Source organism: Lepus europaeus, chromosome 16 (assembly GCF_033115175.1).
Source record: "Lepus europaeus isolate LE1 chromosome 16, mLepTim1.pri, whole genome shotgun sequence".
NCBI classification, from domain to species: Eukaryota; Metazoa; Chordata; class Mammalia; order Lagomorpha; family Leporidae; genus Lepus; species Lepus europaeus.
The window spans coordinates 89,710,311-89,728,337 of record NC_084842.1 but is presented as its reverse complement, the minus strand read 5'-3'; the positions used below and the strand labels follow the sequence as shown (position 1 = coordinate 89,728,337).

General features: G+C 56.6%; 1 protein-coding gene across 2 annotated transcripts in view; it reads left to right on the top strand.

The window, feature by feature from the left end:
• The window catches only part of HTT (huntingtin), a 173,676-nt gene that overhangs the window by 146,934 nt on the left and 8,715 nt on the right, over positions 1-18,027 (top strand). For both annotated transcript variants that reach the window (XM_062212855.1, XM_062212854.1), the window contains 11 exons: positions 104-249; positions 579-756; positions 1,748-1,843; positions 6,368-6,555; positions 7,772-7,898; positions 10,231-10,331; positions 12,288-12,442; positions 12,795-12,934; positions 14,424-14,506; positions 16,164-16,294; positions 16,420-16,549. In XM_062212855.1, coding sequence (XP_062068839.1) covers positions 104-249; positions 579-756; positions 1,748-1,843; positions 6,368-6,555; positions 7,772-7,898; positions 10,231-10,331; positions 12,288-12,442; positions 12,795-12,934; positions 14,424-14,506; positions 16,164-16,294; positions 16,420-16,549 — 1,475 coding nt within the window. The remainder of the gene's footprint in view (positions 1-103; positions 250-578; positions 757-1,747; positions 1,844-6,367; positions 6,556-7,771; positions 7,899-10,230; positions 10,332-12,287; positions 12,443-12,794; positions 12,935-14,423; positions 14,507-16,163; positions 16,295-16,419; positions 16,550-18,027) is intronic.

Genomic DNA, 18,027 nt, shown 5'->3' with positions numbered 1-18,027 from the left:
GCAGAAGGGCCTTCCTGAGGCCCAGTGTCTTGAGCGCTTGCCACTCTGAGACAGAGAGCCTGTGATCACAGCGGTCGCTCAGCACGGTGGTGTTGTCTTTCAGGGGACGCCCGTCTGCATCAGTCCCTGATCACGCTGGCTCGGGCCCTGGCGCAGTACCTCGTGGCAATCTCCAAGCTGCCTGCCCGGTTGCACCTTCCTCCTGAGAAGGAGAAGGACACAGTGAAGTTCGTGGTGATGACACTTGAGGTAGGAAGCGTCTCGGTGTCCCCAGAGCCTGTGCTCCCCTGTGGGAGCCTGGGGCCTGTGCCCTGCGAAAGGTTTCCAGATGAGCCCCCAGTGTGCAAGGACGTAGAGGCAGCCGAGCAAGTGGGCATTCTGGCTGTGTAGAGGAACTGGGTGGTCAGGCCCTAGGTGTCCTCGGGGCAGACAAGGTTCTCTAGTCCTGCTGGCCTCAGCCCCGCCACAGCTGTGACGCCCACTGCTGCCATCCTGGGGAGGCATGGCAGGCATTCCCCCATGTGGATTCCTGGGAGGGGTGTGTGCACAGGTGTCCTCTAAGGTCACGCTCCCCCTAGGCCCTGGCGTGGCACCTCATCCACGTGCGGATCCCGCTGAGCCTGGGCCTGCAGGCGGGGCTGGACTGCTGCTGCCTGGCTCTGCAGCTGCCTGGCCTCTGGAGTGTGGTCTCCTCGGCGGAGTTCGTGACCCACGCCTGTTCCCTCATCCACTGCGTGCGGTTCATCCTGGAAGCTGGTAAGTCCACGTCCTCAAATGTGCCTCTTCCCCTCGGCCAGGTGTTCCAGCACCCCGCAAGGAACCTCGTTCACAAATGTTTTTATTTTGTGCTGCCTGTTTCGCGAGTTACCAAGTCAGGAATTGGGGGTGAGTGGCGCGGGCGTGGGCCTTGCCGTGAGAGGAGCCCCACTGCCTCCTCTCCAGGAGCTTGAGGTCTGTGCTGGGATTGAGCTGGAACTGGCGCCTCTGGCCATTCTGTTCGCTTCTGGAGTTCCAGTTTTCCTAGGAACACTTGTAAGCTTTGTGCCCCTTGGATCTCTGGTCCTAGTTGACTGTTTCGTGTTTTTAGTCCTAAATGATCCTAAGATTAATGAGATTATGTTCAAAAGATTAGTTTTTTTGTTAGAGTTGAAACGCCTGTTTCTATACTGCATTGTAATACTAATATATTGTAAAATAAAAGTAATTTACCCTTTCTAAGGAACAGTGTCCTCAACAAGGGTCATTAGCCAAACTGTTTTAAAAATTGGATATTATAGTTTACATGTTAGAGGGTGTTTTGAAGTTTTGTATTTTTAAATTAAACATTATAGAGTAATGTTTTGATGTTTCATTGTTTAAATTGTTTTCATCTGTGCATTTGTAGTCAACTTGAAGATCCGAGGATTAATTTTTAAAAACCAGATTTCTTGGAGGGGCAGTTACAGGGATGCTTCTAGCAGTAGTGCACTGTCTGATAAAACCGTCAGGGTTCTCCGTGGCCAGCCGTGGACGGTGGGAGTGTACACGGACAGACCCTTACCCACCTGTGACTGAGCCGTCGATACCTGAGTGGTATTGTGGCCCGGTTTCAGTTTGTCTGAAGTTGGTTGTAGGCAGTCTGGGTGTCATTTGACAAGAGTCCCTTCCTGAATTCCTGAGGCCACAGCAGTGCGCGTGGCTGAAACACAGCACTGTCCCAGTGTCCTGACGGCACAACGTCCTCGTGTTTGTTCTGCCGTGGTTGTAGTTGCCGTGCAGCCTGGAGACCAGCTCCTCAGTCCAGACAGAAGGATGAGTGCTCCAGAGGCCGTCAGAGAGGACGAGGGAGGCTCCAGCACACAAAGTAAGTCTCAGGACACTCTAGAAAACCCCTGTCTGTCTTTGCGGGCTTAATCCTCGTGGAAGACACTTGGAAAGTGCAAGGCGTGGGCTCTCGCAAATTATCTCCGACCCAGCTCATCCTCAGTGAGTGGCTTCAGTCTGAGCTTTGCACATACTCTTGCCTCTGCCCCTGCCCTACTCCAGCTCAATGTGAGGTCACACTCCCGTAACCCGGCCCCCTCATCCGCAGTGTGAGGTCACACTCCCGTAGCCCCACCCCCCATCTGCAGTGTGAGGTCACACTCCCGTGGCCCCGCCCCTTCATCCGCAGTGTGAGGTCACACTCCCGTGGCCCCACCCCCCATCCGCAGTGTGAGGTCACACTCTCGTGGCCCCACCCCCTCATCCGCAGTGTGAGGTCACACTCTAGTAGCCCCGCCCCCTCATCCGCAGTGTGAGGTCACACTCCCGTAACCCCGCCCCCTCATCCGCAGTGTGAGGTCACACTCCCGTAACCCCGCCCCCTCATCCGCAGTGTGAGGTCACACTCCTGTGGCCCCCCCCTCATCCACAGTGTGAGGTCACACTCCCGTGGCCCTGCCCCCTCATCCACAGTGTGAGGTCACACTCCCGTGGCCCCGCCCCCTCATCCGCAGTGTGAGGTCACACTCCCGTGGCCCCGCCCCCTCATCCGCAGTGTGAGGTCACACTCCCGTGGCCCCGCCCCCTCATCTGCAGTGTGAGGTCATACTCCCGTGGCCCCGCCCCCTCATCCACAGTGTGAGGTCATACTCCCATGGCCCCGCCCCCTCATCTGCAGTGTGAGGTCACACTCTAGTAGCCCCGCCCCCTCATCCACAGTGTGAGGTCATACTCCCGTGGCCCCGCCCCCTCATCCGCAGTGTGAGGTCACACTCCCGTAACCCCTCCTCTTCTGCAGCCCTCCCACAGCCCCTCCTTGGGAAGGCCCCACCCTCTGTCTCAGCCTGAGTTCCTTGAGGGCAGGGAGTGTGCATGCCTTCCCTGGGGTCTCAGGCCTGTTGGCAGTGATCAGAATGAATAAGTAGAGAGACTAAGGAAGCTAGAGTTAGTGGAGATTCCACGGGCATGTTTGGTGATCTGAGGTTTGATGATCCATCTGTTTTGATAGTTTTTTTTTAAAGATTTATTTATTTATATGAAAGTCGGAGTTATGCAGAGCGAGAAGGAGAGGTCTTCCATCCACTGGTTCACTCCTCAATTGACTGCAATGGCCAGAGCTGCCAGGAGCTTCTTCTGGGTCTTCCGCATGGCAGAGCCCATCTTCTATTGCTTTCCCAGGCCGTAGCAGGGAGCTGGATGGGAAGTGGAGCAGCCAGGACATGAACCAATGGGATGTCGGCACTGCAGGTGGCAGCCTTACCCGCTACGCCACAGTGCCGGCCCCCTTGGTAGATTTTTTTTTCTTTCTTTCTTTCTTTCTTTTTTTTTTTAATTTTTGACAGGCAGAGTGGATAGTGAGAGAGAGACAGAGAGAAAGGTCTTCCTTTATGCTGTTGGTTCACCCTCCAATGGCCGCTGCGGCCGGCGCGTCGCGCTGATCTGAAGCCAGGAGCCAGGTGCTTCTCCTGGTCTCCCATGCGGGGGCAGGGCCCAAGCACTTGGGCCATCCTCCACTGCCTTCCCGGGCCATAGCAGAGAGCTGGCCTGGAAGAGGGGCAACTGGGACAGAATCTGGCGCCCCGACCGGGACTAGAACCCGGTGTGCCGGCGCCGCAAGGCGGAGGATTAGCCTGTTAAGCCACAGTGCCGGCCCCCTTGATAGATTTTTAAAAGACAATTCCTGTTCTTCCTACAGAGGAAGAAAACACACTCTCCAAACCCGTTACCTAAAGCTACTGTGCGCTTAGATACATGGAAGCGTTCCACCGTCTTCCCTCCAGCTGCTTGAGTCCCTGTGTTACTGTGACAGTGCCGACACTGCCAGCTGTGGGGAGAACTTCGCTCTCGCAGACATGCCAGGCTCTAGGCCATTTCACTCCTGCACCCCTGGAGCTAGCAAGGAGTGCCACCTGCATCCTGTCGGCCCAAGACAGGAAGGTGCACCTCACCTGCTCATCCTGTCTCTGGAGCACTCCTGCTGGGCTGCCAGAAGTCCTGTGGGGGCTGTGTGGCCCAAGAAGCATGTCCTTTTAATTAGAAGTGCATAAAGGCTTTACTGGGGTTTTTGCCAGCTTTTGCGCAGTCCTAGTTACGGATAAAGGTTTCCTGTTTTTCATCTTCAGTGTAGTACATTTTTGTATTCCTCTGCCCAAGCGTTTGCAGTTGGATACTGTCAGTACAGAGCCAGTCTCTTCTCCGAGTTTTTATGTCAGACATCTACAACTCCTTCGGCCTCCGTTGGGATTTTGTGGTTTTCTTGTGGATACCTGGGAGGTGGGGTTTGCTAGTTGAGCAGTGCAGTGCTCCCAACTCCAGCGTCTCCTGTCAGAACACTGCTCTCCTTCTGATCCAGCTCCCTACTAATGTCCCTGGGAAGGCAGCAGATGATGGTCTGAGTCCTTGGGCCCCTCCCTCCCTTGTAAGAGATCTGGATGGAGTTCCTGACTCCTGGCTTCAGCCTGGCCCAGCCCTGGCTGGTTGTGACCATTTGGGAAGTAAACCAGCAGGTGGATGATTCTGTCTCTGCCTCCCCCTCCCCCATCATTCTGCCTTTCAAATAAATAACTCTCAGAGGATGTGGGGCCCCCTTTGTGGCTCCGCAGGTTTAGCTGCTACCTGCAGTGCTGGTGTCCCATATGGACCCTGGTTTCAGTCTTGGCTGCTCTGCTTCCAGTCCAACCCCCAACCAATGCACCTGGGAAAGCAGTGGAAAACGGCCCAAGTGGCTGCCACACACATGGAAGAGCTGAATGGAGCCCAGGCTCCTGGCTTCTGCCTGGCCAGCCCTGGCTATGGGGCCATTTGGGGAGTGTGAACAAGTGACTGGAAGATCTCGATCTCTCTCTCTCTCGCTCTCGCTCTCTCGATCTTTCTCTCTCCCTTCCTCTAACTCTTTGAAATAATTAACTGAATCTAAAAAAAATAAATAAATAAAGTGTATTAACCCACATAAAGCACCCTAAACAAATGCCATTCCTGTTGATGTGTTCAGCAGAGGTCACTGTGATTTTAATTATAATTTGAAGTTTTATGGCAGTAAGATCATCTTGGCATTTCCCGGGCTTGCGCTGGAACAGGTAGGTCTGTCAGCTGGAGCGTGCGGAGTTTGGGTTGACGGACTGTGGGATTCCTCCATGCCCTTTGTAGGCCAGTTAATTTAGTCTAGGCCAGGGGGAGAAACCTGGCTTCTCACCTTGATAGGATGATGCTTCTTTTTTTTAAACGATTTTATTTATTTATTTGAGAGGTAGAGTTTTAGACAGAGAGAAAGGTCTTCCTTCTGTTGGTTCACTCCCCAAATGGCCACAACGGTAGGAGCTGCGCCTATCCAAAGCCAGGAGCCAGGAGCTTCTTCCGGATCTCCCGTGTGGGTGCAGGGACCCAAGCACTTGGGCCATCTTCTCCTGCTTTCCCAGGCCATAGCACAGAGCTGATTGGAAGAGGAGCAACCGGGACCAGAACTGGCACCCATATGGGATGCCGGCACTGCAGGTGGAGGATTAACTTACTGCGCCACGGCGCCGGCCCCAAGGATGATGCTGCTTTTTTTTTTTTTTTTTTTTTTTTTGACAGAATGGATAGAGAGAGAGAGAGACAGAGAGAAAGGTCTTCCTTTTTGCCGTTGGTTCACCTTCCAATGGCCGCTGCTGCCGGCGCATCTCGCTGATCCAAAGCCAGGAGCCAGGTGCTTCTCCTGGTCTCCCATGCGGGTGCAGGGCCCAAGCACTTGGGCCATCCTCCACTGCCTTCCCGGGCCACAGCAGAGAGCTGGCCTGGAAGAGGGGCAACTGGGATAGAATCCGGCGCCCCGACCAGGACTAGAACCCGGTGTGCCGGCGCCACTAGGTGGAGGATTAGCCTGTTAAACCGCAGCGCCAGCCAAGGATGATGCTTCTTAAAAGCTGTCCAGAGGAAGTTTTTAACACCTACTTTCATTTCCCTTCAGCTTAATTCCTTAATTTAAGTAAGAAATCTTCTGTGTCCTAGGGTGTTGCCTGAACTACTGAAGTGTGTAGACCTTGGGTAGTACCCGCCTGTGAAACATTTATCAGCACAATGAGTACTAAGGTTGCCGCTTAGCGTGTTCTTCTCCAAGTGAGGGAGACGCAGGCCCTGCCTTGAACACTGACGACCAGTGCTGTAGCTCGTCACCGAAGTTGTGGGTCTTCCTCAATGTTCTGCCTTCAAAGTGCCCACCAGAAGCCCACCCAAGCCTCCAGCGCCCCCCGGGTAGGGCAGAGACTGGCAGGCCCCAGATGGCGGTGTCGGAGGGGCTCAGCTTCAGGCCCGGGGAGTGGCGAGCATACAGGGTCCATTCCAAGGCCAGGTGAACTCTGCTTCGTGCTGTGCCTGCTGGGTTAGGAGTGTGCCTTGACGAAAGCTCTTCCCACGCCTGTTTGTCCAGAGCCCAGCTACGTCGCCGCAGCCTGCGAGATGGTGGCAGAGATGGTGGAGTGTCTCCAGTCGGTGCTGGCCTTGGGCCACAGGAGGAACAGCGGCATGCCCGCCTTCCTCACCGCCCTGCTTCGGAACATCGTGGTCAGCCTGGCCCGCCTGCCCCTTGTCAACAGCTACACGCGGGTGCCACCCCTGGTGAGTCTGCTGGTGCCTTCGCTAAGACACACAGAGTGCTGCTCACGGGCATTCCGGAGCAGGACGTGGTCTCGCTGCTCAGACTGACCAGAGCACCTCGTCCTGGGCCACAAGTGTGACAGGTGTCCTTGGGCGTGATGTGTGCTCTCGTGGTGGTTAGCAGAAGCTCGGGTGTTGGAAGATGCAGAGAGGTGTTAGTTGTGTCACTAAGTGAGAGTCTCTGTGCAGGTGGCCCTGACCTTGGTTCCCATGGCAGAAGGAGCTCAGCTGCGGGGGTCCTGTCGGTGACTGCACTGACTTCTCCCGGGGGGCCTGCATTTCCCCCACAGCCTGCTGGGAGAAGGCCACAGGGCATGCCGCTCACTGGCAGCACAGCCCGGGTCAAGTGGGCAGGAAAGGCTGGCCCGCAGCAGGGCTTCCATCAGTCAGTGCAAGCCCACACACAGCCAGGTCCCAAGGAACGTGGTGTCTGCCTCGGGGACTGAGATGTGGGCATGGGATCTGTTTGAGTGGAGAGACGAGGAGGGTCTTCCACAGGGGAAGGTATCCCTTGGAGGGCTCACCCTGAGGGGAAGGGCAGCTGTCCGGCGGGGCGGTGGGGTCAGAGGACAGCTGCTCCCTGGAAGAAGGGTAGGGAGATGGTGCGGCACGTTCGGCGTCCGGTGCAGACTGGAACGTGCTCAAGGGCATGGCAGCACAGGCAGGCGGGTGTCCACGGGACAGCGCCGAGGTCCCCTTGTGAGGGAGCAGCTGGGCTGGGGGCGACAGAGCCTTCATATGGACGTGGTGGAGATTTGGGGGGAACCTCCCTGCTGTGGCGTGGGAGCCTGGCAGCCGTGTTGGGCCCTCCGTCAGGGTGGGACTTTGCCATACTGATGGCCCTCAGACTGTGTGAGGCTGAGCGTCACGTAACAGGCGCCCTTCTTCACCCCTGTTGGTTACAGGAGTGAGCGCTGCTGTGGAGCCCGACTGCAGGGCTGGCAGTGTTGGGCAGGCGGTGGCCTGGTCTTGGGAGCTGGGGGTCAGGGCAGACTGGGAGGGTGCCAGTGGTGAGGAGAGACCCTCAGCTGAGGGAGTCGAGAGTCATTTCCAGGCCAGGGGTATGCAGGCGCGTGGGGCATCTGGGAGCAGTGAGGAAGTCTGACCGTTTGGTGTCTTCACGGGCAGCCGTGTGGGTCAGTCTCGGAGGGCTGTCACTTCCTTGTCATCTTCCCAGGTGTGGAGGCTCGGCTGGTCACCCAAACCAGGAGGGGATTTTGGAACTGTGTTCCCCGAGATCCCTGTGGAGTTCCTCCAGGAAAAGGAAGTCTTTAAGGAATTCATCTACCGCATCAACACTTTAGGTAAGTGTGGATTCCCCTGCAGCGCCCCTGCCACACCGGCACACAGGTCCCCCTGCAGCGCCCCTGCCGCACCGGCACGCAGGTCCCCCTGCAGCGCCCCTGCCGCACCGGCACGCAGGTCCCCCTGCAGCGCCCCTGCCGCACCGGCACGCAGGTCCCCCTGCAGCGCCCCTGCCGCACCGGCACGCAGGTCCCCCTGCAGCGCCCCTGCCGCACCGGCACGCAGGTCCCCCTGCAGCGCCCCTGCCGCACCGGCACGCAGGTCCCCCTGCAGCGCCCCTGCCGCACCGGCACGCAGGTCCCCCTGCAGCGCCCCTGCCGCACCGGCACGCAGGTCCCCCTGCAGCGCCCCTGCCACACCGGCACACAGGTACCCCGGCACTCCCCCTGCAGCATCATCACACATCAAGTGTCTGCCACCTGGAGTGCCGTGGTTGGGGCTCTTCGTACGATCCCGTAGGATTGGGGCATGATCATACTGCAAACCTCTGTGAATGTGCCTGCATGTGTGCAGTTCAGAAGTACGTCCAGGTCGTGTGTGTGATTTTAATCCCAGGTTCTGCCCTACCATGGTGCCTCCTGGGAAGTCCAGCGAGGAGTCTGACTCCACCATCCCGCAGGCTGCCGCAGATTCTGTGTTGACTTTGATTTCCGAAGGTTCTGTCAGCAGGTCCCTTATTGCCTCTGCTTCTCCTTTAGTTACCAGACTATTCATCGCCCCGTCCAAAATGAAATCCAAGCAGGAATGCAAACCAGCCCCACCTCACAGAGCCTGTCTGCTGTCTCCCTGTAGCGTGGCAGCCAGGGGCCTCCTGGTCTTGCTCCTTGCCTGATGCCAGCTCCTTTTACTTAGCTGTCTTTGTTCTTGAACTGTTGGTCAGACCTGCATGGTCCCAGATAATTCTGGACTCTTTCCCTGATAGTTTGCTGTTGGTCTCGTCCATTTTTCTTCTCCCCTTGTGTAGTGTCATATGTGCCCCTCGGTTCATATCTGTCTGTATCTAAGTCTGCCACGCTGGCTGGATCCACGGCACCGAGGAGCTCCTGGCGTTTGATGCTCCCGCTCTCCCGTGCTCTGCCCCTGTGGCCTCAGTGTGAGCATCAGGGCCTCCTCCGCCTGGGTCACCGGAGCAGTAAGCCCAGCCACTCCTGCTCGTTGACGCCGAGGCTCCAAGGCCTGGGAGTTGTGCCTCCAGACCACGCTCTTCTTTACAGGGCCAGAGAAGCTATTGTCTTGGCCTGGTGATGTCTAACGGCTTTACTGGCACAGAACTTCATTCCACGCAGTTCACCCACGTCAAGTACGTGGCTCTGTGGCCTTTGGTTCACGGAGCTGTGCACTCTTCAGCCCAGTTTACTGTTGGATTTCAGGAAGGATTTTTTTTAAAGTTAGTTCTTTTTTTGTTTGTTTGTTTGTTTGTTTTTTGACAGGCAGAGTGGACAGAGAGAGAGAGACAGAGAGAAAGGTCTTCCTTTGCCGTTGGTTCACCCTCCAATGGCCGCCGCGGTAGCGCGCTGCGGCCGGCGCACCGCACTGATCTGATGGCAGGAGCCAGGTGCTTCTCCTGGTCTCCCATGGGGTGCAGGGCCCAAGGACTTGGGCCATCCTCCACTGCACTCCTGGGCCACAGCAGAGAGCTGGCCTGGAAGAGAGGCAACCGGGACAGGATCGGTGCCCCGACCGGGACTAGAACCCGGTGTGCCGGCGCCGCAAGGCGGAGGATTAGCCTAGTGAGCCACGGCGCCGGCCAAGTTAGTTCATTTTTATTTGAGGTGCAGAGACAGAGCTTCTATCTGCTAGTTTGCTGCCCAAATGCTCATGGGGAGGGGAAAAGGGGCTGAATGCAGAGTTAGGGACTCGGTCTGGGTCTCCCATGTGTGTGCCGAGACCCCAGCACTGCCCACAGGGTCCCCATCAGCACGCAGCCAGAGCACAGGTGCCCTGATGGGGGATGCAGGCGGCCCAGCTGGCAGCCTTACTGCCAGGCAGAACGCCAGCCCCAGGAGGGGCTGACCCATCTGGTAAGCGTGGCAGAAGTGTGTCGGCTTGCTCAGGTGCAGCCTTGTGTGCCCCTTCACCTTTACTCCCACCCTGCCCTGTCCATACAGCAGACCCCTCCCAGCCAAGCTGCCCAGGCTGGATCTGCTGGGCCGCCTGCCTGTCAGCTCCCGTGTGCTTTGGTCTCCTCACTGGTGAGATGGAGGAAGTGTCCCCTGCCTCCTGGACGCATGCTGCAGATGGCAGGAGCTGCTGTGTGAGCGTCACTGTGGGCACAGCGACAAGCCTGAAAGCTGGGCAGAGCTCCAGCTCATGTAGCGCTTGCATTCCCAGGATGGACCAGTCGCACCCAGTTTGAAGAAACATGGGCCACCCTCCTTGGTGTCCTGGTGACCCAGCCCCTCGTGATGGAGCAGGAGGAAAGCCCTCCAGAGGTAAGGTCCCCACGACTCAGGCCTGCTGACTGGCCAGTGGACACTTATGGCCACTGGTAGGTCTTTGGTGGCCAGCAGGAGGAGGGCAGCAAGCTAATGCTGTCTGTTTTGCCCAGTTTTCCTGGTAGTGGCCAGGTGGTGTTTTTGGCGGGGACAGATCTCAAGGTGCAGCAGTGAGGTTGCCAGTGGCCAAGGTGCGTTCACCCCGCGTCCACCATGCTGAGCGCCAGCTAGACTGTGCCCCTTCGTTTATGTGTTTGAGGGTCAGAACCCGGTTCCGGAGCCACTACTGCTGCCTCCCAGGGTCTGGGGCAGGAGCCGGCATGGAACCTAGCGCGCAGGGGTCATCTTCTGGGCTCAGCGCCTGCCCTGCCCTTTCTCGAAGACGCCTTTGAGTTCAGTTTGCTTTTCCACATCCAGAGAAGTATGGGTTGACTTGATATGGAAAGGTACCTTAGAAAGGCCGTGTAGATGTGCCTGGTTTTGTTTAATTGTTAGGCAGAGATTCTTCAGCTTCTGGGGCTGCTGGTGTGTGTCATGCTAATTCATGCCAAATTAAGTCACGCTCTGGAGAAGCAGAGCCTGTGGCACCGAGAGCCCTGGCTGTGAGGGAGAAGGGAACGAGGGCAGCCATCTGCCCCAAAGCAGCACCTGTATCTTTAAATCCATCTGTGGGAGCTGACAGGTTGTTGCATGCAGGGCCTGTGAAGTTAGGAAATTTAAGCACATTAAAAAAAAAAAAAGATTTATCTAATTTTTATTTGTTTTTTTATTTTATTTTATTTTTTTTATTTGACAGGTAAAGTTATAGACAATGAGAGAGAGAGACAGAAAGGTCTTCCTTCCGCTGGTTCACTCCCCAAATGGCCGCTATGGCTGGTGCTACGCCAATCCGAAGCCAGGAGCCAGGTGCTTCCTCCTGGTCTCCCATGCGGGTGCAGGGCCCAAGCACTTGGGCCATCCTCCACTGCACTCCTGGGCCACAGCAGAGAGCTGGACTGGAAGAGGAGCAACCGAAACAGAACCCGGCGGCCCTATCTAATTTTTATTTGAAAGGCAGACTTACAGAGAAGAGAGAGGACTTCCATCCTCTGGCTGCCTCCCCAAGTGGCCACAACGGCCAGATCTGGGCCTGTCCGAAGCCAGGAGCGTCTTCTGGATCTGCCACGTTGGGTGAACAGGCCCAAGCATTTGGGTCATCTGCTTTCCCAGGCGCGTTAGCAGGGAGCTGGATCAGAATTGGAGTAGCCGGGAATTGAACTGGCACCCATATGGGATGCAGGTGCTGCAAGAGGCAGCTTAACCTGCTCCGATACAGCGCCAGCCCTAAGCACACTTTTTTAAAAAGTAGTTTATGGGGCTGGCACTGTGGCATAACAGTTAAAGCTGTTGCCTGCAGTGCCGGCATCCTATATGGATGCCGGTTAGAGTCCCGGCTGCTCCACTTCCGATCCACCTCTCTGCTATGGCCTGGGAAAGCAGCATAAGATGGCCCAAGTGCTTGGGCCCCTGCACCCACACGGGAGACCCGTAAGAAGCTCCTGGCTCCTGGCTTCGGATCAGCCCAGCTCCAGCCATTGCAGCCATTTGCGGGAACCAGTGGGTGGAAGACCTCTCTCTCTGTCTTTGCCTCTACCTCTCTATAACTCTGCCTTTCAAATAAATAAATGAATCTTTTAAAAAAAAAAAAAGTAAAGGTGTTTATAGGTGGAGTCTCATGCCCATGGGAGACCCTGCTTTGAAAAGGAGACATGTGCCCAGCTGATTTGTTTGAAGGCACAGGTGTGAGAGGTGCTGCCCTCTGCTGGGTGAACGTAGGCCTGGGCGGCTCCCTCGCTCTTCCATCCTCGGAAGCTGTGTGTGGTCTATAGGTTCCGCTTGCTGGGTCGGGGGCAGGGGGGCAGGGTTGGTTGGTGGGGGCTCGCTGACTTGTCAATGTGTGGGCTGTCCTTCCAGGAAGACATGGAAAGGACGCAGATCAACGTCCTGGCTGTGCAGGCCATCACCTCCCTGGTTCTCAGTGCGATGACTGTGCCTGTGGCCGGCAACCCCGCCGTGAGCTGCCTGGAGCAGCAGCCCCGGAACAAACCCCTGAAAGCTCTCGACACCAGGTTTGCCCGAGTTCCCCTTGTCTCCAGGGCACCCCGGGCTGGTGCTGGGGACAGGGAGAGGCCCCACCCCACGTGGTGACCAGCAGCTTCACCAGAACAGTGCACAGGGCCCTGCCATGCACGGGGCAGATCCAGAGTGGCTGTAGAGCAGCGACTAGTTGAAAACTAGACGGGAATTACGCAGGGGTCATTGAGGGTCTAGTGGCAGAGTCTGACAGAGCAGGACACGGAGCTGATCGCACACCTGCTGCACCAGGTTCCTGTAGACAAAACAGGGGGGAAGTTGTCATGTTTCTCATTTGTAAGATTTTGAGGGAAGCAAAATTTTCTCTCCCTTTGTTTTGAATTTTAGGTTTGGGAGGAAGTTGAGTGTGATCCGAGGAATTGTAGAGCAGGAGATTCAAGCGATGGTTTCCAAGAGAGAGAATATTGCCACCCATCATTCGTACCAGGCGTGGGACCCTGTCCCTTCCCTGTCTCCAGCTACTACAGGTACCTGGCACCAGGCGTGGGCTCCCATCCCTTCCCTGTCTCCAGCTACTGCAGGTGCCTGGTGGGAAAGTGGCCGTTGCACTTGGGCTGGAAGTGAACGTGGCTCGTGCCTTACCACACCCGTTGGACAGGAAGCCTGATTGCGGCTTTATTTGGAGGCTGTGGTGCTAACTGTGCTGCCACCATTCACAAATAGGAGTGTCATTCAGGCTCGGGGAAGCTCACGGTTGGAAATAGAATCTGGGAATGAACTAGAAGCAGTGTCTCTGGCCAGCTGAGTTAGAGGAAGCCCGAGCGTTCTAGGCTGAGTGACTGGCAGTGGCTTGCATTAGATAGCAAGAGCGCACTGAGGCCTCTGGATCCCCAGCCTCTCGAAGGAAATCCCCAGAACCCTGTGCCCAAGAGCACGTGCATCTGATAGCCCCACAGGCCGGGCCACCGGGTCTGAGCTGCCTGCTCACCTTACCTGTCCTGCTGGGCCCTGTGTGCTGTGCTGAGCGGGCATGCCTGCCCTTTGAGTTGCGCTCCTACCTTGTGAGGGGCATCAGCCTCATTGCTCTGGGTGAAAGGGGCACCACACCGATCCGAAGCCAGGAGCCAGGTGCTTCCTCCTGGTCTCCCATGCGGGTGCAGGGCCCAAGCACTTGGGCCACAGCAGAGAGCTGGACTGGAAGAGGAGCAACCAGGACAGAATCCGGTACCCCAACTGGGACTAGAACCTGGGGTGCCAGCACACAGGCAGAGGATTAGCCTAGTGAGCCACGGCGCCAGCCTATACAGTATAGCATGTTTTGTGCCCTCATTTACTGGGGCATTGCCTTCAACTCAGCCCTTTGATCTTGGGTGGCTGTGGATCCACCCATCAGGTTCATGAGCCAGTAGGATCATTGCAAAATGGCGTGACCATCATGATGGCAAGAGAGTGGGACAAGCAGATGTGGGAGTGCTCGGGGGTGCAGGGGCAGCGTCTTGGACAGGGTGGGTCGCCGCTCGATCTGGTAGAGGATTCGCTGGGGCCACTCGGCCGGGGGAGTAGTGGCCCAGCAATGGAAGTAGAGAGGCATCATCTTACACCCTGCTCCTGCTGGCACCTAGCCGGCCTGGGCACCCAGGCAGGGCTCCACAGGTGCTGTTCACTGAAGTGGCCATCTGGCCCCACGCAAGAGCCTGCCTGCTTAGACTGTCACCTGTCTGCGGCTGCCTCCCCGTTAGGCTCAGCCTCTACTGGTTCAGCTCCCAGGATTGGAAACTGAGGACTGGTTGATGAATGCCGCAGTCGTGTTTGGTACAGAGGAGAAGTGAGGGTCCAGTTCCTCCACTGGTCCTTAGGGTTAATGGGTTTCAGAGTGACAAAGGACACCCCTGAGACCCAGGCGGCTCTGCTCACTGCCTAGCCCAGGCCATCCTGCCCGGGGTGCGGCACCTGCAAGGCAGGAGCGGCCTGCACCAGGGCACTCAGAGCAGGGCTCACGAGGCTGTTGCTTCACAGGTGCCCTCATCAGCCACGACAAACTGCTGCTGCAGACCAACCCCGAGCGCGAGCTGGGGAACACGAGCTACAAGCTTGGCCAGGTGAGCCGGCAGCCCCCAGTCTGTGTCTGACCTCAGACCTGGGCCGCTGAACACATCGGGAAGAAGTTTCATGTGGTTTTAAATGAAGGGGTGTTTTACTTTTGTTATCTTCTTTGTTTCAGAAAGGCTTTAGGCTACTTCACAGGTAGTGATAAGATCTGTGGGAGATGCCAGTGAGATGATGGGAGTTATGCTAGGTAGCAGCCAGGAGGTCGAGCAGGCTGGACGAGGCCGGCAGAGTAAGTAGAGTGGACACTTGCAGGGTCTCAGCCCTGGCCAGCGTCCCCGGAGCTGCCAGCACAGACAGCACAGCAACCTGGCCCTCAGGGCAGACGGGCAGCTCCATAGCTTCTGGACAGTTCCACTGAACTGTGCTTCTGACCCCTCATCAGAAAGATACGGGTAGCCAAGCACACAGCAGTGTGTGCACCACTGGTGCCCGAGGGCTGCCCTGGCCACCGGCACCTTTCTTGCCACTCACTGCTGTAACTTCCTCTCTGTGTTGCTGGTTTATTTAGAAACAGATTGTACAAGGTGGCTCTCTTCTTAGCTCATTTCAGGAGAAACTGATTAGAAAAGTACGTGGAAACACTTGGTAGTTCTAAGGGTTTCCTCTTCTAAGCTCCTAGTGAGCAGTGGATCCTGTAGGATGCTATGCTCTGCATGTCTGGGGCCTGGTGGCTGCTGGGACAGGAAGCCACAGACAGACTCTGACCTTTGCAGAGAAGTCCCCCCTGGGACGAGTGACGGTGGCTGTTGTGTTGTGAGACACTTTTCCTGGGACTGTTTCTGAAGGCGGGAGGGGCCTGCACCCACTGAGTGCCCACGGCCACCTTCCAATCGCAGGACGGCAGCTCCACGGTCCTGTTGTGCTCACCTGACTGCCCATTTCCCTCAGCGTTTGTGTCCCCACCCAGCTGTCTCCAGGCCGAATGTGCTGGGGACACACCCGGGTTGGAATGCGGCCGCACCCCACCGTGTCTGGCTTCCTGTCGGCCCCCAAATGCCACTCGACTGAGCTACCACTTGCTTTTGGGAGAGGGCTTGGGGATTACAGGGACCAGCAGCGGCCACGTGCTGGGTGTGGTGCCAGAATCAAGGAGAAGTGGCCGTTGGTGCCGCTGGATGCAGGGGCAGCATCACTGTTGCCCCCCGGGCACCCTGCCGGGGTAGCAGGCAGTCTGCTGACATGTCGTCTGGAGTGTGGCGCAGGCGCCGGCCTGCTTCCTGCAGCCGGGTGCCTCTGCTGGCCTCTGTGCCCCCTCCTGCTGCGTCCCTCACCCCTGACCCCCAGCATCTCCAAAACCATCACCTCGCCTTTTGCATTCTAGGGGCTTTTTAAAGGAAGTAACACGGGGAGATGGGGTTTACCACGAGTGGCTGCCCGTGAGGGAGGACCGGATTTGGACAGAAGTCCCATGTGTTGGTTCCATGTTTGGCCAGGACCTCATTTGACATTTGAGTGTCCCTTCCTGGAGGCACTCACTGTCTCCCCTCCATGGTCCCTTGATCCCGGTCTCTGGCAGCACTCCAGCCCTTGGACTTGTCTGCCTGAAACGTGGGGTCTGATAACTCCTGTGTGGGGAAGGCAGTCCCTGCAGAGGGGTGCGCAGTGCAGCGGCCCAGGCGCTGAGCCCAGTGTCCGTTCCCATGGCAGGTGTCCATTCACTCCATGTGGCTGGGGAACAGCATCACACCCCTGAGAGAGGAGGAGTGGGACGAGGAGGAGGAAGAGGAGGCCGATGTCCCCGCACCGTCACCTCCACCCACGTCACCCGTCAACTCCAGGTCTCCACTGGCCTTTTCCAAGCGGTTTGAAATGCCTTATTGGTCACTGGATTTGTCTGCGGGGCTTGTTGAAGTGGTGCTCTCTGGCTGTGCCTGGGAAAATCGCTGTCTTGCACCCTCTACAGGAAGCACCGGGCTGGCGTGGACATCCACTCCTGTTCACAGTTCCTGCTCGAGCTGTACAGCCGCTGGATCCTGCCATCCAGTTCAGCCAGAAAGACGCCGGTCATCCTCATCAGTGAAGTGGTCCGATCTGTGAGTTGGCCTTCCACCATCTCCTCTCACACGTAGCACACATGGGCTGCCCACGCGCACACCACGCATGCACCATACGTGCTGTATAACCGTGCAGAACTGAGAAGGGCCCCTGGTGGATTCACGGGTGCAGGAGAAGAAATCAGTATTTCTCAGGTTGGTGAAGGACGATTTTTTACGTTTCCAGCCCCACAGCAGAGGGAGACGCACAGTAAGGGCGTTCTGGGAGTGCTCGTTGTTCACCTCTGGGGCACGTGACGGGGTCTCGTGTGCCCGGTCCCCACTGCCGAGAGGCGCTGCCTTGTAGGGCAGGCGCTGCAGGTGGCAGTCTCGGGGCCAGGATGCCTCAGCCGCTCAGGCGTTCTGAGAGCACTAGCTCCGGCGTTGGTTCTCACTGTCAGAGATGGAGCAGAACCTGAGGCGCTCTGGAGAGACATACCCAATCATTCAAAAGTAATTTGTTACAAATAGTTTTTTAAAATTAGAATAGCTTTTTTATATTTTTACAAATTTAAAAAGCAAAATGTGTAGCTTGTTAGAAAACAGCTAAATTCACATGTCTGCTCTTGGTTCAGTTTATAATATCATGTAAGCTCTACAGACTTCGGTCATACACTGGGGAGAAAATGAGGTTGGGGAGAGGCAAGCCGCGTCAGTGTTGCCGTGGACACAGTTTGGTCCTTGGCAGTCACCTGGAGGGTCTCAGCTATACCAGGCTTCCCGGGCCCACTTCAGAACCTCAGCCCCCGCCCCCACCCACTCCTGCAGAATAGGGTGCCCGTGATTGAGTTCTGATTTTAGGTGTGATGTGAGGAGTAGGACCTTAGAGAAGGGGCCAGCATTGTGGCATAGCAGATAAGCCGCCGGCGTCCCCTGTGATGCTGGTTCATGTCCCAGCTGCTCCAGTTCTGATCCAGCTCCCTGCTGATGGCCTGGGAAAGCAGTGGAACATGGCCCTAATACTTGGACTCCTGCCACCCACGTGGGAGACCTGCAAAAAGCCCCTGGCTTCTGGCTTTGGCCTGGCCCAGCCCAGTCATTGTGGCCATCTGGGGAATGAACCAGCGCATAGAAGATCTTTTTCTCTGTTTCTGTCTCTGTCTCTTCTCTGTGTTAACTCTAACTTCCAAATAATAAATGAATCTTTAAAAAAAAAAGTAGAGAAAGAGGGTGTTGGAAGCTCACCTGAAAAAAAACCACACTTCTCAACAAGTAGTTGTCCACCTGTCGCCTGTGTAGTGGTGAAGTCCTGGTCCTTGGAAGCAATCACAGAAGGAGCCCTTTCACTGTTCCCATGTGGGCGGCAGCTGCGCCAGGGCTGCCCTCTGGGGCGGGCGTGGGTGCCAGTGACGGGGTTTTCTTCATTTTCTGTGTTTAGGTTTTTTTTTAAGAGTGTCTGGGTTGAAGTCCCAGAACTCCACTTTTTTTTTTTTTTTTAAACTTATTTGACAGAATTAGACAGTGAGAGAGAAAGAGAT